Source organism: Barbus barbus, assembly GCF_936440315.1.
Source record: "Barbus barbus genome assembly, chromosome: 34".
NCBI classification, from domain to species: Eukaryota; Metazoa; Chordata; class Actinopteri; order Cypriniformes; family Cyprinidae; genus Barbus; species Barbus barbus.
Genome location: NC_136762.1, coordinates 3,304,011 through 3,328,135, shown reverse-complemented (window position 1 = coordinate 3,328,135; position 24,125 = coordinate 3,304,011). Strand labels below are relative to the sequence as shown.

At 35.9% G+C, this 24,125-nt stretch overlaps 1 protein-coding gene across 1 annotated transcript in view; it reads right to left on the bottom strand.

The window, feature by feature from the left end:
* LOC306853758 (metabotropic glutamate receptor 5-like) overlaps positions 1-24,125 on the bottom strand; it is a gene marked incomplete at both ends in the record, with an annotated part of 49,981 nt that overhangs the window by 18,481 nt on the left and 7,375 nt on the right. Inside the window, one exon of the mRNA XM_079391404.1 lies at positions 8,613-8,862. Coding sequence (XP_079247530.1) covers positions 8,613-8,862 — 250 coding nt within the window. The remainder of the gene's footprint in view (positions 1-8,612; positions 8,863-24,125) is intronic.

Sequence of the window (24,125 nt, the reverse complement as noted above, 5' to 3'; positions counted from 1 at the left end):
AAATAGCCAAATAGAAAACAGTTATTTGAAATTGTAATAATATTTCACAATATTGCTCCTTTTACTGTATTTCTGATTAAAAAAGGCAGCTTTGGTGAACAGAAGAGACTTATTTCACATTTAAAAATGTACCAACCCAAAGTTTTGAAAGCTAGAGTACATGAATAGTAAAGATTCAAGATTGGAATCAAACCTGAGTGTTTCGCTAGTGTTGCTGCCATGACAACAAGGAAAACACGCCAAGGTTTTACAGCAAACATGTGCTGATCAGCATGAGGTGACGGAACTCAGAGGACATTAAAGAAATCACACACACACACACACACACACACGGGTCACAGGAGGACAGCGTCAGCGTGTGCCAACGTCTCTGCATCAGATCTGTCTCCGCTCTGACAGTTACGACCTCCAAATGAATTGTGTTGCGACCAGATCTCCTCTCATGTGTAAAAATTCTGTGATGTCTGTAGATGAAGTGACGTCTTCAGATGGGCTGCTAATTGGGTGCCAAATGAGAGAAAACGGCATATAGAGAAAGCGAGAGGTTAAAGTCAACATGAAACGACATTCACCACCCATTTGACTTCCTGATGCCAACGCTTCTTTTTTAAACGAATCATTATTCACGATTGCCATGGCATTTAATAAATTTGAAGTAATAACTATTGGCAAGATTTAAGGCTAAAATTGAAACATTTTGTCCTTGTAATAACGTGCCCCAATTAATAATTTCCAATAAGACCAGAAATATCCATTAAATGGATAGTTCACCCAAAAATGAAAATTCTGTCATTAATTACTCACCCTCATGTTGTTCCAAACCCGTAAGACCTTCATTCATCTTCAGAACACAAATTAAGATATTTTTAATGAAATCTGAGAGCTCTCAGACCCTCCATAGACAGCAAGGGTGCTTACATGATCAAGGTCCAGAAACGTAGCAAAGAGATCGGTAAAATAATCCATGTGACATCAGGGGTTCAACCGGAATTCAAACCGTGTACACTCTTCTGTGTTAGCCGCATACCGGATGCGTTGTTTTCGTTCAAACCAAAGCGTAAATACACATAGAAGACATATCCGCGTGGTGCGGCTGACGCATAAGAGCGTACGCAGTTTCCATCCAGCAGATATTCTCCAAAATTGCGCTAGTGTGACGTGCAGTAGACGAATTTGTTGTTTTTTTCTTTTGCGCACAAAAAGTATTCTCGTAGCTTCGTTTCTGGACCTTGATCGTGTAAGGACCCTTGCTGTCTATGGATGGTCTGAGAGCTCTCAGATTCCATCAAAAATATCTTAATTTGTGTTCCGAAGATGAACGGAGGTCTCACGGGTTTGAAACAACATGAGGGTGAGTAATTAATGACAGAATTTTAATTTTTGGGTGAACTAACCCTTTAAGAGTCCATTTTGAGCTCATGTTGACTTTAAAGGACAGAATAAGCGCAGCTTGAAAGAGTTTGTGGTAAACAGGGTTTGTGAAGGTGTCAGAAGAGATGAAAAGTAAATAGAGAACGAGAGAGATTTCTGTGGTCTTTCCATTCGTTTACGTCAGGCCATAATGGGCGATCGTCAAGCGTTCAGAGAGAGCTGAAAATAGAGCGCAATTACTACAGCCAGTCAAAACACTGGCCACAGCTGTCCTTCACACAACACACATGCTAAAACAACACTGAATGTAGAGAGCTCGGGTAAACTCATGCTCGTACAAAAATACATTGTGTTTCTAATTCTTTGATTTTAGTAACCAAGCAACAAGCTGGTAACAAATTATCACCCAAAAAGTGGAAAAGTTAAAGTCATCGTCATCCCAAAAGCATATTTTGTTTTATGTGTGTTCAGATTTCCATATGAAGCATTGTTTGTGTGTCTCAAGACAATATTCTATATATATATATGTATATTGACATTCTCAATGTACAATATAATTAATGTATTATAAAACTAATACAAGAGCTGTCAAACCTTGTTTATGCTTGGATTCAATTCAAATATGAAATGTTGAGATAGAAAACACTAAGGCAACTTGATTTGGGGCAGAAATATTTTTTTCTGATAAAAATTGTATAAAATAGATTACGATTTTATACGTTTGCAGCTTGTTTATATGGCTGCACAATTTGGCTGAAATTTTGTAATTAGACTATACTGATATAAAATAATATAATAATAATAATATTTTTTATTATTATTCAATATTTAAATTATTATTATTATTATTATAACCATAAAAACAATAATGTTACAAAATAAAAACATACAAATTACTTTAAATTACAAAAAAAAAAATAATAATAATATTGCAATTTTACTGAAAAACAAAATAAACTTTTAAGATACAATACAATAATTTTATTTCATATTACAACTGTAAAATGATGAAACTTATATTTATGGCTGTCCAAATTTCTTAATTTATTTTGACGAAAAAGCACAGTGAGTGGTTTTTGCTAATAAGCACTTCTCACACAAGTATAGGAAGACAGTTAGTGCATGTTGCCTTGATAATTGCAATAAGCGATTTTGTCATTTTAGTTTTATTTTAATTAATCGTGCATTCCTAAACAATGCCATCTCACATTTTGAAAAATTAGATGCAGCTCACACACCACAACTGAATTGGGACAGATCAAATAAAGAAGAGCTACAGTATGACAGAGAGGAAGATTTTCAGGAAATAACAACTAAATTTCAATTGAAATTCTTTTCTAGTGCTTTCTGAGCCATTTTTGTTTTAGCTTGACAGTCGCAGTCCTCATTTACTTTCTTTGTATGAAAAAGAGCAGCGTGAACATTCAGCTGAACATCTTATATTAAGTTCCACAGAAGAAAGAAAGTCAGACAAGTTTGGAATGACAATAAATTACAGTTTTGTATTATATTTGAGTTATACTCTCACTATTCAATTTTTTATTTTATTTTTGGTCTTGAAAAACGTCAGACTAAGTGGTATGTGTGTGTGTGTGTTTTAGGCTTGCTGCAGATCAGATTCATGAGGTCAAAACCTCATGCTGTGTCCATCTGCACACAAACACACAGACAGTGAAATCTGACAGGACAGAAAACCAGTTCCATTCGAGACTGACGAACACACACACACACACACACACACACACACACACACAAACACATACGCATTGTTAAGTTTGTCAGACAGATTACCAGAGGGTGCTGGCAATCATAGGACAGAAACACACACACACACACCAAAATCCTGACATTTACACACACAAGTGACCCACAGGGTTTCTCACACTGAAATGTTCCTGTCACTTTGAGTGGCAGGTCAGGAAACTTTTGAGACTGTGGACATTCAAACAATCACTCAAGACTTCCAGACATTTTCTCTCTTCTTCCATTAAAGCTTTCAACAAACAACTTAAACACCTCATTAAACAGTAAAACTGTAAACTCTCTCATTTGAAGCAATAGGAAGTCTGATTCATTTAGATGAATCAGCAAATGATTCAGTTCAAAAACTGATCCCTCTACACAAAAGTTCAAATGTCATTTAGTTAATGGTTTGTTAATGGCGAGAATTGTACCTTAAAATAAAGTGTGGCCAAAATTACAAAATCACCTAACAAAATTAATTAAATGAAAACTCAATGAATAACAATAAAACCTATTTAAAATATTAAGAAGTATACTATGCAATTAATACTAAAATAATACAGATCTATCCATCCATCCATCATTATTTATCTGGGCATATTATCTGGGGTATCAATATGGTTTTTCAATCTTAATTAGGGAGTTTTATATAATGTAGAATATTGCTATTAGGTCATGTTATGTCGTGTTAGATTACAAGGAGCTTGAGAAACAACCTCTCTTCTTCCAGTTTTACTCTAGACTCTATGAACCGTGGAGCAGCTCTGAGCTGCTGTACCTGCGTCTGTGAAAGTTTGTGGTATAGTTCATCAGTGAGAATCCTGGAGGCAGAACGAGATATTCATGGTAATTCCAGAGGCCTGACTTTAAACTCTCTCTCAGCCTGTTCACGTCCCTCTCTGACTAAATCTGAGGCTGGCGGGAGGCGGTGGTGTTGGTACGGGTGACAATTCTGTTGCTATGGCAACAAGCCGTGGAAGGGTATTGGTTCCGTTTTCGTTCCGTCTCCAGCTCAGAGTGCAGCACGGATGATGAAATGGAAAAGAATAGTTCTGTTGATCGGGCCAAACACACACACTTGGAGCGTCATTAATCAGTTATCGCTTGGTCTGTGTCTGTGGGACAAAAGCTGCGGGCAGGACGGGGGCTAATGCGTGTCACACGGGCCGTAGAGATCACTGTCGGGAGAGTTCAGAGAGACGGGTCCATTAACGCTGACACGCAGGCGTCTCACGTAGAGTTTCATCTCTGTTAACCCTACAGGATGCTCGTGGCGGGAATGAGAATAGGGCAGATATGCGAGCTGCTCGTGACAGACTCGTGTGCACTAGATCCTGCAGCGAGAGTGTAAGAGGATCTGGGATATTCCTACTGTCGCACGTTTGTAATCCTACAAACCCCATCCACCAAACCACACTGGCTGTGCCAACCCTGTGAGGAACGCCCCATGACAAACTCTCAGAAATTAGCTGTTAAACCAATACAAAGTGCGCATTTTTTGTGCCGATAGCAGCACTAGATGGAATAATACAATCGAATATATATTTCACAGGAAAGAAAAAGTGTCTCCACAATGCTAAGGTGTTCTGAGTGGTTGCTAGGGTGTTGCTTAGGTATCATAGGTGGTTGTTAGGATGTTGCCAAGGTATTTTGGGTGGTTGTTAGTGCATTGCTATGGTTGCTTGAATGTGTTGGTGTTCTGGGCAGTTTCTAGGCCATTACTAAGTTTCTAAGTGGTTGCTAGGGCGTTGCTTAGGTATCATAGGTGGTTGTCAGGACATTGCTAAGGTATTTTGGGAGGTTGTTAAGGCATTGCTATGGTTGTTTGAATGTGTTAGTGTTCTAGGCAATTCCAAGGCCATTACTAAGGAGTTCTGGTGGTTTCTAAGGCGTTGCTGTGGTTGCTAGGCGTTACAAAGGTGGTCTGGGTGGTTACTAGGGCATTGCCAAGTCAAGACCAATGACTTTTAAGCATATAGCACTTTTTTCAATACATATTGATTCAAAGCTGCTTCATAGTAATAATCAAGATGGCCTTCTAGTTGGTTGCTAGGGCTTTGCTAAGGTTTTCTGGAAGGTTGCTAGGATATTAAGGCAAGTCAAATGACATCACTATATAGCGCTTCATACAATGTAGACTGATTCAGAGCAGATTCACAGTAGTAAATAAAAAGGTGTTCTGGATGGTTGCTAGGGCATTGCTAAGGCATTCTGGGTGGTTTCTAGGTGATTCCTTACTAAACCTGCCTCAATTCTCTGTGATGTTCTGATGTCTCTAGGTGTTCATAAGGTGTTCTGGGTGGATGCTAGGGTGTTCTGGTTGGTTGCTAGGGCATTACTAAGGTGCAATGGTTGCTAGGTGGTATCTTACTAAACCAGTCTCTGTGTTGCTCTGGTGTCTAGATATGGCATGGGACCTTCCTGTAATGTCAGTCTGAATTTTTCGTCCGATTTATCGTGCACGATGTGAGAAAGTATTTTAACATCCCAAACATAGTGTGGGTATGTATATGAGTGCATGTGCATTCTTGAGCAGATGTTTTGTTCTGTTGGTTGTGTGTGTGTGTGTGTGTGTGCACTCTAGAAACGACAGACCTTGAGCCCTGAGACGCTTTGATCCTCTGTGTTTCATCTCTTAGATCAGTAGTCTAGCAGAGGGGAATTTACACACATGCACACACACTTTTAATTTTTAAGTCTGCCTTTAAGTAGATTCAACCGCATTACAAATTAAAAGTTGGGATGCCAATTGAACATGTTAATTTAGTTAATTTACAGTGATTATAAGGAATAAATAAAAAACAAGACAATAATTTAGACAGATTTACTTAACATCTAAAATATATATCTGAGATATATAAACAGATATATAAACACAGACTAACAATTCTTGCTTAAAATTATCTTCATTTGAGACTTTTCTCAGCAAATATTTATACATGCAATTCATTGTATGTAATTGATGTGATTAATGTTTTTAATTTCTGTGCAACTTAAAAGTAATTTGGTGAAAAATCATCCAATTATAAATCTGTTTTTCTTTTCTCTGACTGATTTGAACAAACACATTAGTGCAAACACATCTCTGATGCATGCTCTGTCATCCCCTCGCTTTGGCCCAGAATTCTCTGCTTTCCCTCTCTCTCATCTGTTAAGTATTCCTCTCACACTCTCGGCTCTGCCGGGAGGAAGAGGAGGATGACGAAGACTTGACAGCTCCTCCGCACAGAATACAGACCACCGCACAAACATCCCATCCTGCCTGAGAGGGAGGCAGACAGGAAACGCATCATAAACACCGTCAGGGCTCTAATGATCATGAAGTTTGCTCTATTTGCTCGCGTTTTTCTGGACTGCCGCCTGTCTGACCCAGGAGCTGGACCGATACGTTCTGCACACAAAAATGGCGAGAGCTTCTCCAGCGACAAGCTCTAATCTGATTGTCTGGTTTCACGCAATTTCTGGGAGTCGGGAAATCAGTCCGCCAGGAAACAAAGTCATGTTTATGAGTTCCCAATTCCATAATAAATGCAGAAAAACTAGAATTTGATAAGGTGCAAGAAATCTGAGAAAGACACTGACCATGATGAAAGAAATATATATATATGTCATATCATAGACTTGTGATTGGTGGTTGCTAAGGTCTTCTGGCTGGTTGCTATGGTGTTACTAAGGTATTCTGTCTGGTTGCTTGGGGCGGTATTAAGCTGTTCTGTGTGGTGGCAAGAGCATTACTAAGGTGTTCTTGGTGTTTGCTAGAGTGTTGCTAAGGTGTTCATGGTTGGTGTTGTAGATGGTTGCTAATGTGTTACTAAGGTAAGCTAGAGTGGTGGTAAGGTGTTCTGTGTGGTTGCTAGGGTGTTAATAAGGTGTTCTGGGTAGCTGCTATGGCGTTACTTTTCTGCCTAGTTGCTAGGGTGTTACTAATTTGTCCTAGATGGTTGCAAGGGTGTTGCTAAGGTGTTATGGCCAGTTGATAAGGCAATACTAAGGTGTTCTGGTTGGTTGCAAGTGGTGCTAAGGTATCCAGTGTGGTCGGTAGGTCATTAATAAGGCATTTTGGGGGGGGGGGGCACATACGTGTGTGTGTAGGGGCATTGATTGTTCCATGAAGAACCTTCAACAACCACTGAACCTTTCCATTCCAAAAAGAGTTCTTTATAATGGAAGGTTCTTTAGATTCATAAAATGTAAAAAAAACAAAATATTTAAAAAACTGTTTACTGAAAGGTTCTTTGTGAAAACCCCCTTTTTTTAACTTTATTTTTAAGAAATCCAAGACATTTTACCTGCAACGATGATGTTGATGAAGATAATGTAATGATGATGGTGATGATGGTTATGAAGATGATATTGATGATGATTGAAACTTCCTGTTGGTTTTCATCTGGACTGAACAGCTGATGCTGAAAAAGTCACACACATAAGGAAACACACACAAACACACACACACTCTCACAGATATTGATTGTTGAGTGCATTTAGAGCGAAGACTTTGTCAAAGGAACCGTTCCTCTAAAAAAAAAATGGAAATGTAGTAATCACCTTGTCAACCTGAAAGTGTGTGAACCATAAAAACATTTTCATTACTTGAAATAAAATAAGTATTAACTGAAATATAGTTAATAAAAAATAATTAAAAAAATGTATACAAAGTAAAATAACACTGGTCCATACTGTATAATGTGCACACTATTTTCTAAGTCTTCTAACTTTGTGTGAGAAATAGAATAGAATTTAAGTAGTTTTTCAGTGTTGGGTGTAATACATTAATAAGTAATTAATTACGGTAATTTAATTACTTTTTTGCTTAACAAACAAAGTAAAGGATTGCGCTTCATTTTTCTGTAATTTAATTTATAGTTACTTCTGCTGCATTGCATTAAATACTGTATAAACTGTTCTATATACAGTAAAACAATGGTGAATTTAACATCGAAATGTAAAATCTAGTGTTAAAATGTATGTTTTTATTGTAATCTCTTCATTTGAATACTTTACCGAGTTCAATAATAATTCATAGAAATGTATATTATTTATTAATTAAGAAAGAATTTCAGCTTCATGTCTATCCGTTACTATTCATGCGATCAAGGTTGATATGGGATTTTGAAAGTATAGTTATTAGTAGTAATGCAATATTTCGGAGGGTAATTTGTAAAGGAAGCTAATTACACAGTTGAAGATGTAATTAGTAGCTAGTAATTAATTACTTTTTAGAGTAACTTGCCCAGCACTGTTTATTTACTGAAAATCTTTAGGATTATTTTGAAGCTCAGAAATATGGAATAAAATATTAATCGAATTTCTATAAAAGTATTTTATGTTGTTTTAGTTAATGTTTGCTTTATTTCAAGTAACACACATGTTTTTATGGTTGTAGTTTTAGTTGGTTTTCAAGTAGATGGGGTGGTTTTACAAATTAAATCTCCAGTCGAAGGGCAAGTAAAATCACACTCAATTTCTCCATGTTTTTCATCATTCACTCCTCCACTGACCTGCCGACCAACAGGAACTCTCCGACAAGGTTTTTTCGTCTCATGGCCATCAGGATGTTTCGTACGGTCATGCCCTCGCAGAAACACGCCACCACGCGAGCTTTGGGCAGATATTTGCGCAGTTTGACCAGCAGACGGTCGAAGTTCTGCTCGCCGGCGTTACTCCAGATTTTATCCGAGTGAGCGATACAAATACCTTCCTTTCCCGCCATCTCTTTAAACGCCTCCATCCCACTCTCACCATAGTTACCTAGGGGGAAAAAATATTGATATAATTATTCAATTAACTAAAGAAACTAGTCATGAGTTACAGCATTATATCCCAAATGTTTGAATCTAATAAATACAGTTCAGAATATATTTGACATTGAAAGAAAATTAACAAAAACCCAACACTAAAGAAAGAAACAATGGCATAGAAAAATGTTTTACTCAGAAACTGCTAAAATTTCACAAATAATTAATCATAACCAACCCATAAAATGATTAACTCATAAAAAAGGATCATGTTGCTTGCAAACTTTTTTTTGTCGGAATATAAGTTCTTTCGAATTGCTTTTAGTGATGAAAACAAACTATTTAAAAAAAACAAAAATGCTAGTAAATTTCACAAATAATTAAAGAAATGGCAAGTAACACTAATTAAACATAAAACATTGACGTACAAAGACTCAAATTGTATTTTCTTGTCAAAATGTACTCAATAATCTGTGAAAATTGTTTCTACACCACTGCTTTTAGTATAGATATCAAAATGAAAACAGACTACTTTTGTTTTTATATAAAGATAAATATAATAACAATTTCAGAGCTGTAAATAAAGAAGATCTTCATTTAATTCAATATATTACTTGTCATTTCTTTGTAATTATTTGTAAAAGTTTACTAGCAATTTTTAAATAAATATAATTTCAATGTAAATCCTACACCATTTTTTTCAGTGTAGAGACCAATTCAAACTTAGCAATCTTTTTTCACATTTTTATAGCAGATTTCATCTGTTTGCACAGAACGTTGTGTTACAGTGTGAAATACTGACATTCTGTCAGACTACAGCTGTATGGATTTACTCAAATGTGCTTAGACAATATTGACTCTTTCTTCCAGTGTCGCTTCCTCTGATGGAGAACTTGAGGATGGATTGGTGTAAACCAGGTTCTCAGTCACATAAAATACATAACGATCAACCACACACACACTCATAAATATACATAACTGAAGCTGTGAAGGTGTAAAATGAGTGTGAGAGGATTGAGGTTCCTCGGAAAGGTTTCATCAGGTTCTGGTCCTGGTTGTTGTGGTTACGTGTAAAGTCTTGTAATTAGACTCACAGTGAGAGTAGCAGACACGAACAGATGGCACACACACACACACACACACACACATACACTGTTGACATAAACACACAATCAATCTCCGTTCATAAAGAGAGCATTCACTTTCTGTCAAAGATCATTGAACAGTGATTATTTTCAAAGCATGAAATGACTCATGAAACTAAACATTCGATTAAACTAATGATCTCTGTTTGCTGAAGACCCATAATGTCCTAGAAACATCACAGAGAGCTCAAAAATAAAATAAAAATGTTAGTCCACTTTGAGCTGATTTGCCATATACAGTGGAAATTAATATTTTATATTTTACATTTATATTTAACACTAATAAATGAAATATATTACTGGTTTAAAAATAGATCTTCCTGTCAAAGATAATTCAACGGAGATCATTTTCAAAGCATGCAATGACACACAACTAAACATCTGATTAAACTAATATTTGAACTAATAAATTAATATTTTAAAGTCCTATAATGTCCTTTAGCTCATAAAAAGCAAAAATAAAAACTCAAAGCAGAGATCAAATATGTGCAACTTCACAGGGGAAAACAATAAAATAAATAAAATATGTAGCAGAAAAATGTAAACTATTAAAAAAATGTTAATTGTTACCTTTAAGTTGAGTTAACATATACAGTGAAATATTATAATAAACAAAATTAAATTACTTATAATTTTTACAACCGTATCAATTACTTTGTTTAATATTTAATAGTGAAAATTTCTATTTAAAAATCTTAAATATATTCTATTAAAATATATTTATGATAAGCTATTGTTAGAACTGTAAACTTAAACATAATAAAATGACATCCCATATCACCTGAAATGCTCCCTCAGCGTTTTACATTCTAAAATTCCTTAAGAGAACTAAAACGACTAATTAAAGTGAAATTTGAGTCATAAAAAATGAATTTAATTTGCATAGCTCGTCATTTGGTTTTGCAAGAATTTAATGAGAAATGTTTGAACTCATATTGGTTCTAATAGACACTCAAATGTCCGTTATTCTAATAAGGGCAACAGATTAATTAGTTTGCTGGTGTTCTCAAATAAACTTGCCGTAATAAAGGGAAATAAAATAGAATAAGCAACAACAATTAAAGCAAACAGATAAACTTTACTGAAAATAAAATAGAATAGTAAACACAAAGATATGAATTGGAAGATAATTGACAGTTTAACTTTTTTCTGATCCTAAATAAACTAACAGCCGGCAGAAATCAAATTAAACACAGTTCTCGTTGCAGGCCTGGATCGACGCTTGGGTTTGTCGTAGCCTAAACTCGTCGTGGCTACTTCACTCCTAGGAGCAAAATAAAAAATGCGCACATTTTATGCAATAGCACAGTCAGTAGATCGTGCAGCGTACTCTCAGTCTCGGTGCAGCACTTTATCCAGACGTACGGCCCAGACTGTACTTCCAGTCTGTTTAGTCAACAAACGTGTACAGTCTCTCGTCCCGCGCAGCGGCTTGAGGCCAGCGTGAGACTCCAAAGTCCAAGCTGTCTGTGAATCAACCGAATCGAGCCTTTAGTCAAAGCACTAATCAGCGTTGAGATTTAATCTGATAGCTCGTAAGGATTAGTCACCCTAATCTATCAGATGTCAACCCAGAAATATGCTATTCACATATTACTGTCTCTATTCCTCGCGCTCTCTGCGCACTGCTTTTTTTCCCCTCCTAGTCCGACGTTATCCCTTCTTCTTCGCCACCTCCACAATACACCCGGTGAGACTATAACTGACACTTTATAAAATAAAGTAAACATATCAAGCGACAATAACAATGAATATTTATTTTACAGAACTGGAAAAATGTGCAATATGAAAATAAACAAATTTAACAAATCACTGACTCATATTACCCCATTTACACTGGGTTACACAAGAAGTTTGTGACTTCAGATTTCTAAAGACAAATATGAGTCTTTTTCGTCCAAAAAACAGAAACGCAGAAGCGTCAAATAAAAGTCATTTAATCTCACTGCCGTCTAGGAGAGACGATAGAGATCTCATTAGCGATTTCCTAAAGGAACGGATGGCTAAACAGCGTCTAATTCATAAACCACACACACACACACTTCCACCTCAAAGTACTGCACTCGCACGGCTGGAATGTGGATAAATATTACAGCAGAAAATCGAACATCTGAACGTCAAACACTGAGCTGCCTTTTGTAACCCGAGCAGGAATGCATCAGATTTCAGAGAGTGTGTGCATTAGTGGAAGAGCGAGGTAACAGTTGTGTTACCTGAGAGAGTGTTGACATGGATGTGTTGCAGTGTGTTTCTCTGTAATTACAGCAGACACACTGGAGCTGAAGAGAGATGCTATCAGCAGCACTGTCTCTCTCTTTCTCTCTGGCTGCGCTTCAGCCGTCTGGACTTTATTCTTACGATAAGTGAAGGAATGTGTAGGTCTTCATTCATTCTTCTGGATTTAAGGGGACCATTCATCTAAACATTACACTTCTGTTATCATTTATTCACTCTCATATTTGTTCCAGACCCAAATGGCTAACTTTTGTCTGTACAGCACAAAATTAGATGTTTTGAAGAATGTTCAGGCTGCTCTTGTCAATGCAAAATAGTGAATCAGGAAGATCAAGCTTAAAGAAAGACAGTAAAAAGCACCTAAAAGACGTAACTACGGCTATATGCATCTGTCTATTGTCATATGATGAGGAAAGAGGAATAGACCAAAATTTAATTCCTTATTCACTGAAAACATTTCTGTAACCGTTCACATTTGTGTAAAAATATCTCCTTTTGAAGAGAAGTCATTCAGGTTTGGAAACACATGAGGCTGAGTAAATGTTGACACATTATTTATTTTTAGTTTAACTAGTCCTGTATTGACTGACTCATATGTTGAATGCTGTTGAAACATGTGAAACGTCTAATATATTGACACAAAACTTATCGTATGCTCCTCCGTGACTCATTTTTGTAACAATGTTCTGTGGCTATTATTGAATGGCACCAAATACATTTACATTTAGTCATTTACTAGATGCTTTTATCCAAAGCCACTTACAAATGAGGACAATGGAAGCAATCAAAATCAACAAAAGAGCAATGATACGCAAGTGCTATAACAAGTCTCAGTTAGCGTAACACAGAACATATAGCAAGGTTTTTTTTTTTATTATATAATAAATAAAAATAAATAAAATGAAACAAAAGTAAAAAAAAAAAATGACAGAAAAAAATGCTACCATAAAATAAATTTTCATAGGCTGTTAACTGATGTACCATATGCAATGAAAATTAACAAAACATATCATTGTAGAATATATAATTTTTAATAAAATAAAATAAAATACAATAAAGAGACTTATTGAGGGATGGCTACACTGAAAAATGTTGGAGTACAAACAGTTTTCCCTCAGAAATTACTAGTAAATTTCACAATTAATTACAAATAAACAGCAAGTAACACTGAAATAAAAGTGAAATTTTAAAGCATTGACTATTAATATTTTCATGTAAAATGTAGGAACGCCCACCTAGCGGGCAAAACGAAGCTTTGCTCCACTGACCGCCAGTTATTTTTACACAGATTGCATCAAGTAATAATGTAGTAAAATGCGAAATTCAGGGAACCTAATTGATGATGTATATTTTGTACAGGCAAGAAGATGAAGCCAGAATATAAACACAATGAGCAAAGTTTCACATTAAATGGCTTCCCATAGAAAACCATTAGAAGGAAAACACTGAACCGTTAAGCGGATTACGTTCATAAACGTTTTGTCGCACTGTTTATGATTGAAATATTGCCACGGGTGCTTAACATGGCTTGAAAATGGCCAAAACTTGCATTTTGTTCAGAAATACCTTTTTTTTATTCTTTTGAGAGGTGATCTAAATATTTGCGGCTGGGAAACAGATGAAAAAGTGACACGCTTGTGCAGCAGTTCGATGGATGTTTTGCCCTCCAAGTCTTCGAGCCGGTTACGTGACTGAAAGCTATGAATTGGAGATGAAAGCGCAACCTGCAAGTAAATATGAATCTAATTTCACATGCAAAGAGGTTAGCCAATCACAACAGGGCTCATTTGCATATAGAAGGTACAGTAGCAAAATCCTCTTCAACTCGAATGCTCAGAGATAAAATGTAAAATGATCATAAAAAACAGTTTCTGGTGCAAGAAACCTCGACTGACATAATAAGTGGACTTCAGGGGGAGAGAATAAAATGCTGCAGGAGTGTAAAATATGGGCTTTTAAAAATATAAATGTGCTAAAAGCTGCCCCGCTACTCATGTATAAGAGACAGATGCTGCTATCAGTGAAAGGTCTTTCTCAGTCCATTACATTATGTGAAGTATTTGCACTAAATCAAGTGGAGTATCCAACGGCATCAAATGATAAAAATCCCTCGCCGCGCCACACCGTCTCAAAAATGTCCCGTGGTGATATCATCTGAAATCCATCTCTTAAAACGCATTTCCCCCTCAGCTTTATGCTCCCACTATCATTTCCATGATTTAACCGCATACTACATCAAAATCCTAAGAGCATTCTTGGTTTGTGAGGAATCCAGCACTGATATGTGTGAGCAGATGGCACATACATGTCCCTCTCCACAGGAAACACACAGTATAGTGATGGAGAATCTGTTCTCACTGGGTTACTGTACATGTCCTACTCAGTGATTATGCTAATGATATTCAAATAAGAGAATTGTGCTGTATTACATCATAATCACATAACCGCTACTTTGCTTTAAACCTATTGGCTGGCTTGAGTGATTGACAGGTAGAAGGGACTCCATCAGCCAATCACTTGCACTGGATCGCATGTCATTTATCAGCACTATGTGGGTTCTGGAAGCATTTTTCCATGTTTTTTCCATAGGGATTTCAAAGAATTCAACCAAATGAACCAGTTCAGAATAAATTACAATATAACAAAATTTGATAAAAAAGCATTAAAAGACCAGATGAAAGATTGTGCCAAATATTCACATTACAATCTGAAATCAACCACAGTGTGTGAAGTAACCAATAGTCCTAACAGGATTTCATATTTCATATAGACTTCATATTTAGTTGCAAATCCTTTGCTTTCAATAACTGCATCAAGCCTGTGACCCACTGGCATCACCAAACTTTTGCATTCTTCTTTTGTGATGCTTTTCCAGGCTTTCACCGCAGCCTCTTTCAGTTTTGGGGGGTTACTCCCTCCAGTCTCTTCTTTAGCAGGTAAAATGCATACTCTACAGGGTTTAAGTGTGGAGATTGACTTGGCCAGTCTAAAACCTTCCACTTCTTGTCCCTGATGAACTCCTTTGTTGTTTTGGCACTATGTTTTGGGTCATTATCTTGCTGCATGATGAAGGATCTCCCAATCAGTTTGGTTGCATCTTTCTGTAAATTGTCAGACAAAATATTTCTGCAGACTTCTGAGTTAATTTTGCTGCTGCCATCATGTGTTACATCATCAATGAAGATTAATGAGCCTGTCCCAGAAGAAGCGATGAAAGCACAAGCCATTACATTACTTGTGTAATGTGTACTATAATGTACACCTGTGTACACTGTGTTTCAGATGAACTTGTATGTTTGGGATCATGAGCAGATCCTTTCTTTCTCCAAACTTTAGCCTTTCCATCACTGGTCCATAAAATCAGTCCATAAAACCTTGTCCCAGACTTTTTGAGGCTTGTCTCCTATTCTTCTTGCTAATGAGTGGTTTGCATCTTCTGGTGTAGCCTCTGTACTTCTGTTCATGAAGTCTTCTGCGAACAGTAGATTGTGATCCCTTCACTCCTGCCCTCTGGAGGTTGTTGCTGATGTCACTAACAGTTGTTTTAGGGTCTTTCTTTACAGCTGTCACAATGTTTCTGTCATCAACTGCAGATGTTTTCCTTGATCTACCCGTTTGAGGTGTGTAACTTAGTACACCAGTGGTTTCTTTCTTCCTCAGGAGATTCCAAATGGTTGTACTTGCTATTGCCAGTGTTTGTGCAATGGTTTGATTGATTTTTCATCTTCTCTCAGCTTCACAATTGCTTGTTTTTCACCCATAGACACCTCTCTGGTTTTCACATCTAACTAACTATAAATGCAGTCTGCACTGATCTGAAACCGAGCGCAGACATTCATTATTGTTTGAATAATCAATTAATAGGACACACCAGGTCAACAAAACACACCTGTCAGTCACATGATCCAATACTTTTGGTAACATGAAAAATGGGTGGGTTCAAACAAAAGGTGCTATCTTCTAAGTTGTGTATCAGATCCAGATGAAAATACCAGTAAATAAAAGCTGAAATGTTAATCTCTCATCTCATATTCATCTTTTGATGTCAAACCCAAATGTTTTCAGTCTACAGCAAAAATAAAGGAATTGTCCTTACTGTTCCAATACTTTTGGAGAGCACTGTATATATATATATATATATATATATATATATATATATGAGAGAATGCTTGCACAGTTGAAAAGTTTTTTAAAGAAATTAATACTTTTATATAGCAGGGATGCATTAAATTGATTAAAACTGACAATACACACATTTATAATGTTGCAAAGGATTTCTATTACAAACAAATGCTGTTCTTTTGAATTTTCTATTCGTCAAAGTATCCTGAAAAATAAAATGTATCAAGGTTTCCATTAAAAAAAATATTAGGCAGCACAACTGTATAATCAGAATTGTTTCTTGAGCAGAAAATCAGCATATTAGGATGATTTCTGAAGGATCGTGTGACACTGAAGACTGGAGTAATGATACAAAAATTCAGCTTTACAGGACAGAAATAAATTTTAAAACGTATTCAAATAGAAAATACCTATTTTAAATTGTAATAATATTTCACAATATTACTGATTTTACTGTATTATTGATCAAGGAAATGCAGCCTTGGTGAGCAGAAGAAACTTCTTTCAAGAAGTCTCACTGACCCCAAACTATCTGAACTTCTAGAAGACTCTGTGAGAAGCCCTAACACTGTCTGGCTGTAAGTCTCTAAACTCAGAGGAGCGTCCCGTGTTTGTCATGACAGATGGCAGCTGTAGACCTGTAGATGTCCAGCTGTTTCCACCAGCACAGATGTGTGTGGAGCCCTGCTGACCGCGCCTGATGTTCACGAGTTTTGGGTCTTGTCTAGTCAAGTCACATTTATTTATACAGCACTTTATACAATACAGATAGTTTCAAAGCAGATTCACAATAATAATGTTCATGCTGTAAATATTCAAAGGAATTAAATTTCAGCTGTAAAGCAGCTCTACAGAAAATGTCAGTTCAGTGTTGATTCAATAACAGCATCAATGTTACAGAGTTCATCAATTACGAAACAAAACGTCTAGCCTCATTCATCCCAAACCTTTGACTATCGACAAAAAATCTGGCGCACATTGCAACTGATTCTGGCCAAGAATCGCCTACTTAGACAGCAAGAGACCATCTGACTGACATAAAAAAATAACTGACCACAGTTAAAACTCAAGTAAATCTGAAACGGCATGTTCTGTCAATATTTAATCACCCTAATGTCATTACAAACCTATTTGACTTCTTTTTAATTTGGAACACAAAAGATGGAAAATGTCTCAAAAATGTACCCAATTTAACTTAAGTTTAGTTGCTGGTTTTGTTGCCATGTTGCCAAGACTTTTTGATTACTCTATATAATTTTTTCTTTGGTGTTCCACAGGTTTGGAACAACAGGGTAAACCTGAAAGTAAAATTTTAGGTGAACAATCAATGTATTAATATCCTTCATCTGATAAAATACAGTGCTATGCATAAGTTTAGACACCCATGCTAAAGTTGACTAAAAAGAGAAATAAAAAATCATCTTTTGGAAATTGAACTTAATGCCTTAATTAAAAAAATTTGGAAAAATCCAACCTTTAAGGACACCAATTTTCTTTGTGTATGAATGAATAATGTATCGTAAATAAATAAATGTTCTTCCTTAAAATACAGAGTGCATAAGTCTGGGCACCCCTATGTTAAATTCCCATAGATTGGCATGGTTTTATTTCAGTTAGCCTAATAGCTGGTTTGATTTGCATTGAGAGATGATCTTATGGAAAGTACTCTATGCCAATCTCTAGGTATGGTGAAGGCTATGTGATGATGTGGGGCTATTTTAATTCCAAAGGCCAAGGGAACTTTTTCAGGATGCATAGTATCCTGGATCCATGAAGTAACTGGCCTTTAAAAATAAAAATCTGCCTGCCTCTATGGGAATTTAACATAGGGGTGCCCAGACTTATGCACCCTGTATTTTAAGGAAGAACATTGATTTATTTACGATACATTATTCATTCACAAAGAAAATTGGTGTCCTTAAAGGTTGAATTTTTCCAAATTTGTTTAAATTAAGGCATTAAGTTCAATTTCCAAAAGATTATTTTTTATTTCTCTTTTTAGTCAACTTTAGCATGGGTGTCTAAACTTATGCATAGCACTGTAACTTTACAAACTTCTTAAAACGAACAACTACATGTTCCTTAAAAGACCTCAATGTTCAGAGGAGAGTGTTACATTAAAAAAAGTTACTAATTCATTTCCAAAAAGGACGACATCAAAGCCCTATATACAAATGAAGACAAGCTAGAATGTAACTATGCAGTTAAAACAAAAATGCACAGTGGCAAAAAGATGTGAAGTCTTCGAAAACGAAGATGTGAGTCTTTGAGAAAAGACAAGAATTGGGATCCTGTGCTAAAACATTTTGATGCAGTATTTACTTTGAAACAATTTTCACAAATAATTACAAAGAAACAGCAAGTAACACATTGAACTAAACATGAAGCTGAAAAACTGAATTGCTGTTTTCTTGTAAAATGTTTTAATAATCGTTCAAAAAAATCATTTTTTTCTCAGTGTGATGCATCGGTATCATGATTATGTCTTTATTTATCTTAATTTAACTGTATATGCAAATAAAGGAAAACCTCATAATTCATTATTGGCTATTTTTTAGCATGTCTAAGACTGTACAGCGAGACAAAAGGAGCATGAAAAGCATCTGAAGGAGAAATAGCAGATGGTGAAGGCGGCAAAAATTAATGAAGTAAGAAAACTGATAAATAGAAATGCAGAATAAACTCAGATTCAGGAGACACCCACACACACACACCATCGCTCTCGTCTGTTCTTCTCTTGAATTAAAGGGATGATTATTTAACTGTGGTGAAAAAGCCTTTCTTTCATCAGAGCAGAAAAGTGACTCTCTCTCCGCTTTGATTAATTCTCACTGAATTTCCATACAAAAGTGACCTCGTTCATTTGATCTGACCACTAAACAGCAGTTAAAAGGCATAAAAGAGAGAGATGGAGAGCGAGACTGGGCAGATTTCCAGTCCGTTCTGAATGACTGTAACTTAGGTCAAAGCTAGCGGAGACGGCTGTATTTTCAATAAAGCCAAGAGATTTCCTCACAGCCTAATAAAACCGGCGCAGACTCAAACAACAAGCGTCCTGAATGCCTGACAATTTGATCTGCACATGTTATTTTGATTTGGTGTGACATTTAGACATCGTAGTTAATTGCCGTGGTGAATACTCAGAAGACGCATCCCTATGTGTGTGTGAATCCATTAGATGACTTTGAAAGGAAAAGTTCAGTCTGTCATCATTTACTCACCCTCATGTTTTTCCACACATATGTGACCTTCTTTCTCTGGTGGAGAAGTTTCACACCGTTCTTTTTCATGCAGTCAAAGTGAATGGGGACGGACCAACAAAAAAAGCACCATAAAATTACTACTTATGACTGCTGCACTGCATTGCAAACCATTGCTTAGCATCTTTAAAACTTCGATATATAAGGGGAGACAATAGGGTACAAAATTAACTAATATATCAATATAGTTTGCCAGCTGATTACATTAAAAATTGCAAAAATGTTTTGCATTACAAGTTCTTAAATGTTATGTTTAAATATGCAAATGAGGCACTAATGAAATATGCACTGATTTGCAAACATTTCTACAACAAAAATTTTACATTTTTAAATTTTCTTCACAATCTTTACATATCTGTAACAACAAAAACTGGATGAAGCCATATTAATGTCAGAGGTTTTTACAGAGGTGATTTTTTTGTATTTCTAATTTATTAATAAATTATATATATACAGTAGTGTGAAAAAGTGTTGGCACCCTTCCTGTTTTTTTTTTTTTTTTTTTTTGTATGTTTGTCTCACAGATCATCAAACAAATTTAAATATTAAGGGAATAAATTCAAAACAGTTAGCTATACCGTTATCAGCATATATTGAAGTAGATTTGTCTCTCGTTGTCTCTGAGAGAATATGAAGCGTCAGATGCCGAAAGATATATATATATATATATATATTTGCAATTTTTAAAGGTATAAAGTTTTGCAAAAATTTATTATATATGAACAAATCCTTCAGTAAAAATATGGATAGGAATAAAACTTGGATACAAATAAAGAGTTTGGTGCGTGTAACCGCTGCTGAAGTGGAGATTTTTTGTCCAAGTGCACAAGAAAAAAAACACTTTGAGAAAATGACCTTTAAAGGGGTCATTGGATGCAAAATTCACTTTTACATGTTATTTGAACTGAAATGTGTCTTGGCAGTGTGTGTACACAACCACCCTATAATGATAATAATCCACCCAGTGTTTTTTTTCCCCAATCCCAATAAATCATAGGTAGTGTCTCAGGAGCTGTTCACAGATTCTTGGGAGTGTGACGTAGTTCTGCACAGGCCCCTCCAGCTTCACCTACAGAAGAAGTGAGTATAAGTTTATGAATCTTTGCGAATCGCCTTTCCTAATACTCTGCTAGTTAGCAAGTTCCATGATGAATGCAGCTAAAGTTTACAGTCTCATGAGAACAGCTCATCACTCCACGGAAAGGAGGGGCGGGGTGAGCAGAGCTCATTAGCGTTTAAAGGGGCATGCACCGAAACGGGTCTCTGTGAACGGAGCTGTTCTTGACAAGGTAAAAAGGGTGTTGTTTTACACCACCATAGAGAAATTTTAACCAAAGTATGCTATAGAATTTTCACTAAATTTCAATTTTCATTTAGAATTTTCTAAAGAATCATATCAACTTGTGGAAAAACCTTTAAAGATATGGAATGTAACTGAATTCTACAGATGCAAATAAACAGAAGTGCTATAAAAAAAAAAACACTTGAAAGTGTATTTTGGATGTTTTCTTTGCACTAGTGAAAAGCCAAAAAGCTCAAAATCTCAAAACTGACAAATGCATGAAAAAAACTGCATTTTTGCCTTTAGTGTCTCACCATAAATGACCTCTGTTACAATTCATCTCTTTGCATGATCTACATTTTAGCACTTCCGGTTCCACTGTACTGAAGTCATTGAGTTTTTTTTAATGGGTTTTTGGTCTCATTTCTTCTCCGTGATGCATTCAGACTCGTCTGTCTAAACGTTTGTTTTAAATGATTTTCTGTCCTCTTATGTTCTTGAATAACTAGCCGCCTCCTGTAAAAGTGCTGACGACATGAGCTGAGTGCAAAGCCTCCATCCTGTCCAATACCCAAGATTGTACTCAATCGACATGACATTTCAATCTAATTTAAATAACCTCAGGCGGAGCTTCACAGCAACTCATGAAAAGTCCCAAACACTTTCCTTTCATTTCTTTTATGGACAGAGAAATTCTGATGACCATGCTATTACTAAAAATGGCATGCGGGAAAAATATAATCAAGAAAACACACGCCTGAAGACCAACATAAAAACAAAATTGATCCTGTTTGCTTTCTTAAAACAAGTTTCTGGTTCTCAGTGTACATTATTAACACTGCTATGTAAAATACTTCTGTCATCTATTATCAAAATATGAATAACTACACTGTAAAATCGGAGTTGCAAAGATTAAAAGAGAAAGCTTTACAAGAAAATACTGTTTCAGTCCTTAATGTCTTAATGAATTTTCAGTCTTGATTTTTTTTCACATTTAATTAAAAGTGTAACTTGCCGTTTCTTTGGGAACTTTGTGAAATTTATACATTTCTGAGTAAAAATGAATTGAAAGTAAATAATCCTACATTGCAAAAAGGTTTGATGCAGAAACAACTGTTCCACAATTAAAGAACCTACAAGCAACACACTGAATTAAATGTAAAATTTTGAAGTAGAAAGACTAACATTTTATTGTAAAATGTGCTCAAGTGATCTGTTTTATTTACTTCAAAATTCATATTCAGAGTATATATTTGTGTGTGTGTGTGTGTGTGTAGTATATCTCAATGTGTTCAATGTGTTTCTGAAAAAGTCTCCTCTGATCATCAAGGCTGCATTTATTTGATCAAAAATACATTAAAAACAGCAATGCTGTGAAATATTATTAAAATTTAAAATAGCTGTTTTCTCTGTCAATATACTGTAAAATATGATATTCCTGTGATGCAAAGCTGTATTTTCAGCATCATTACTCCAGTCTTCAGTGTCACACCATCCTTCAGAAATCGTTCTAATATGCTGAATGTGTTTACTGAATATTCATTTAGTTTCAAAGTATTATGAAGTTAAATTATTCACAAATGTTGTTTTATGTTGGCTTGACAGAGACAGTTTTGCCAAGTCATCAAGCTGCACGATTTCAGCATTTTAATCCATCTTTTTACAAAAAGTCTGATTTTTCTGATCCAAAAGCATGTGTAGCCACCCGCCACCATTAAACACACCGGCCTCAGAAGATCAAATGAGAGAAATTATTCATAGCTGAAATTAGAGTTGGCTTGAGAACGGATGAGTCTGGCCCTGACGGCGGGGGGATCATGAAGTCACCGGCCGGCCGGAGAGATCCGAATAGATGTTTGTGTAAATGTCAGAGTGCATCAGCAGCGTTAGGATGACAGTAAACGGCCCGCAGCAGATTAGGGTGTGAGACGCCATATTCACAAACACATTTTCTCAATCCCATGAGGCTTTGAGATGATCAGCGATTCCTTTTGGCATTTCAAAGGAATAAACTGCAACTAAAAGGGGTTGTGTCGTTTGTGTAAAGAGCATAACAGCATGAAATCAAAACTGACCCAATTTTCATTCTTAATAAATGTCCCTGCCCATATTGTGAGGGATTCATCAGTGCACATTATTCCAATTAAAAAAATAGCTTTTATGAAAATGTAATAACTTTTGCCGCCTCTGAAACTAATTTTCAGTTCTGCTGATGTAATCAAGGCTGCATGGGTGAGAAAAATTATATAAAGCCAACTAGATTTTACAGTGCAAAAATTGCAGCCATGACACTGGTCGCCTGGGCATTGCTATGCAGTTGCTAAGGTGTTTTGTGTGGTTGCCAGGGCATTGCTAATTGTTTGCAAGTCTCTATTACATATATATTTTCTACCAATATGAAATGCAAGAAATTCTATTCTGTATCTTATGCATTAGATGGATATGTTCAGACTACAGTCAGATGAAACCCACAACATCATGTGCAAAACACCACAGACTGAGGACTCCAGCTGGTTATAAAACAGGAAGTGTCTGCTGCATGGAAAACAAAGACGCATTTACATCAGAAAGGCTGTAATACTTGAAAAATTCCACCCCCCGTTGACAGAAACGGAAACAACGAAAATAACACGGTAACAGATCCATGACCCTCTGGAGATTCATTTCAATGTCTCCACTGCTGCATATGAAATGGAATAACCTCTGATATAAAGTAGTTACAGATTCACAAACCTGAAAGGTGAAGAGTGTAATTTCAGCGCCACATGCATCACTAAACAGTTTGCTAAAATAATGACTGTTTTTAAACAGTTTTCCTATACTGCCACTGGGCAGATAAATAGATAACCCCGCCCCTAACTCTCACTATTGGTCCATTGGTTGAGTCAACTTTGCTGTTTTGGGCTGGTCGAGATGTTTATAAAAACATTAAAACCATATTGCACCACAGAGTTACACTTTTGGGGAATTAACTTACAAATGGCTTTGTCATAATTTTCGCTGCATATTAAACTGATGAGACACATAACCTTTAAATATCTATACAAAAAAAGTCATGTTTTACCCTAAAGTCAAAAAAATAAAAAATTGTTAATATAAGTTATATTTTGCATAAAACAAAGCATTTTTAACGCTTAAAATTTTAGCATTGTAACATTTTTATGACAATGATAAAAAAAAATATCAGCATAAATAAATTAGTAAGATACATATGTATATATAAACAATACTG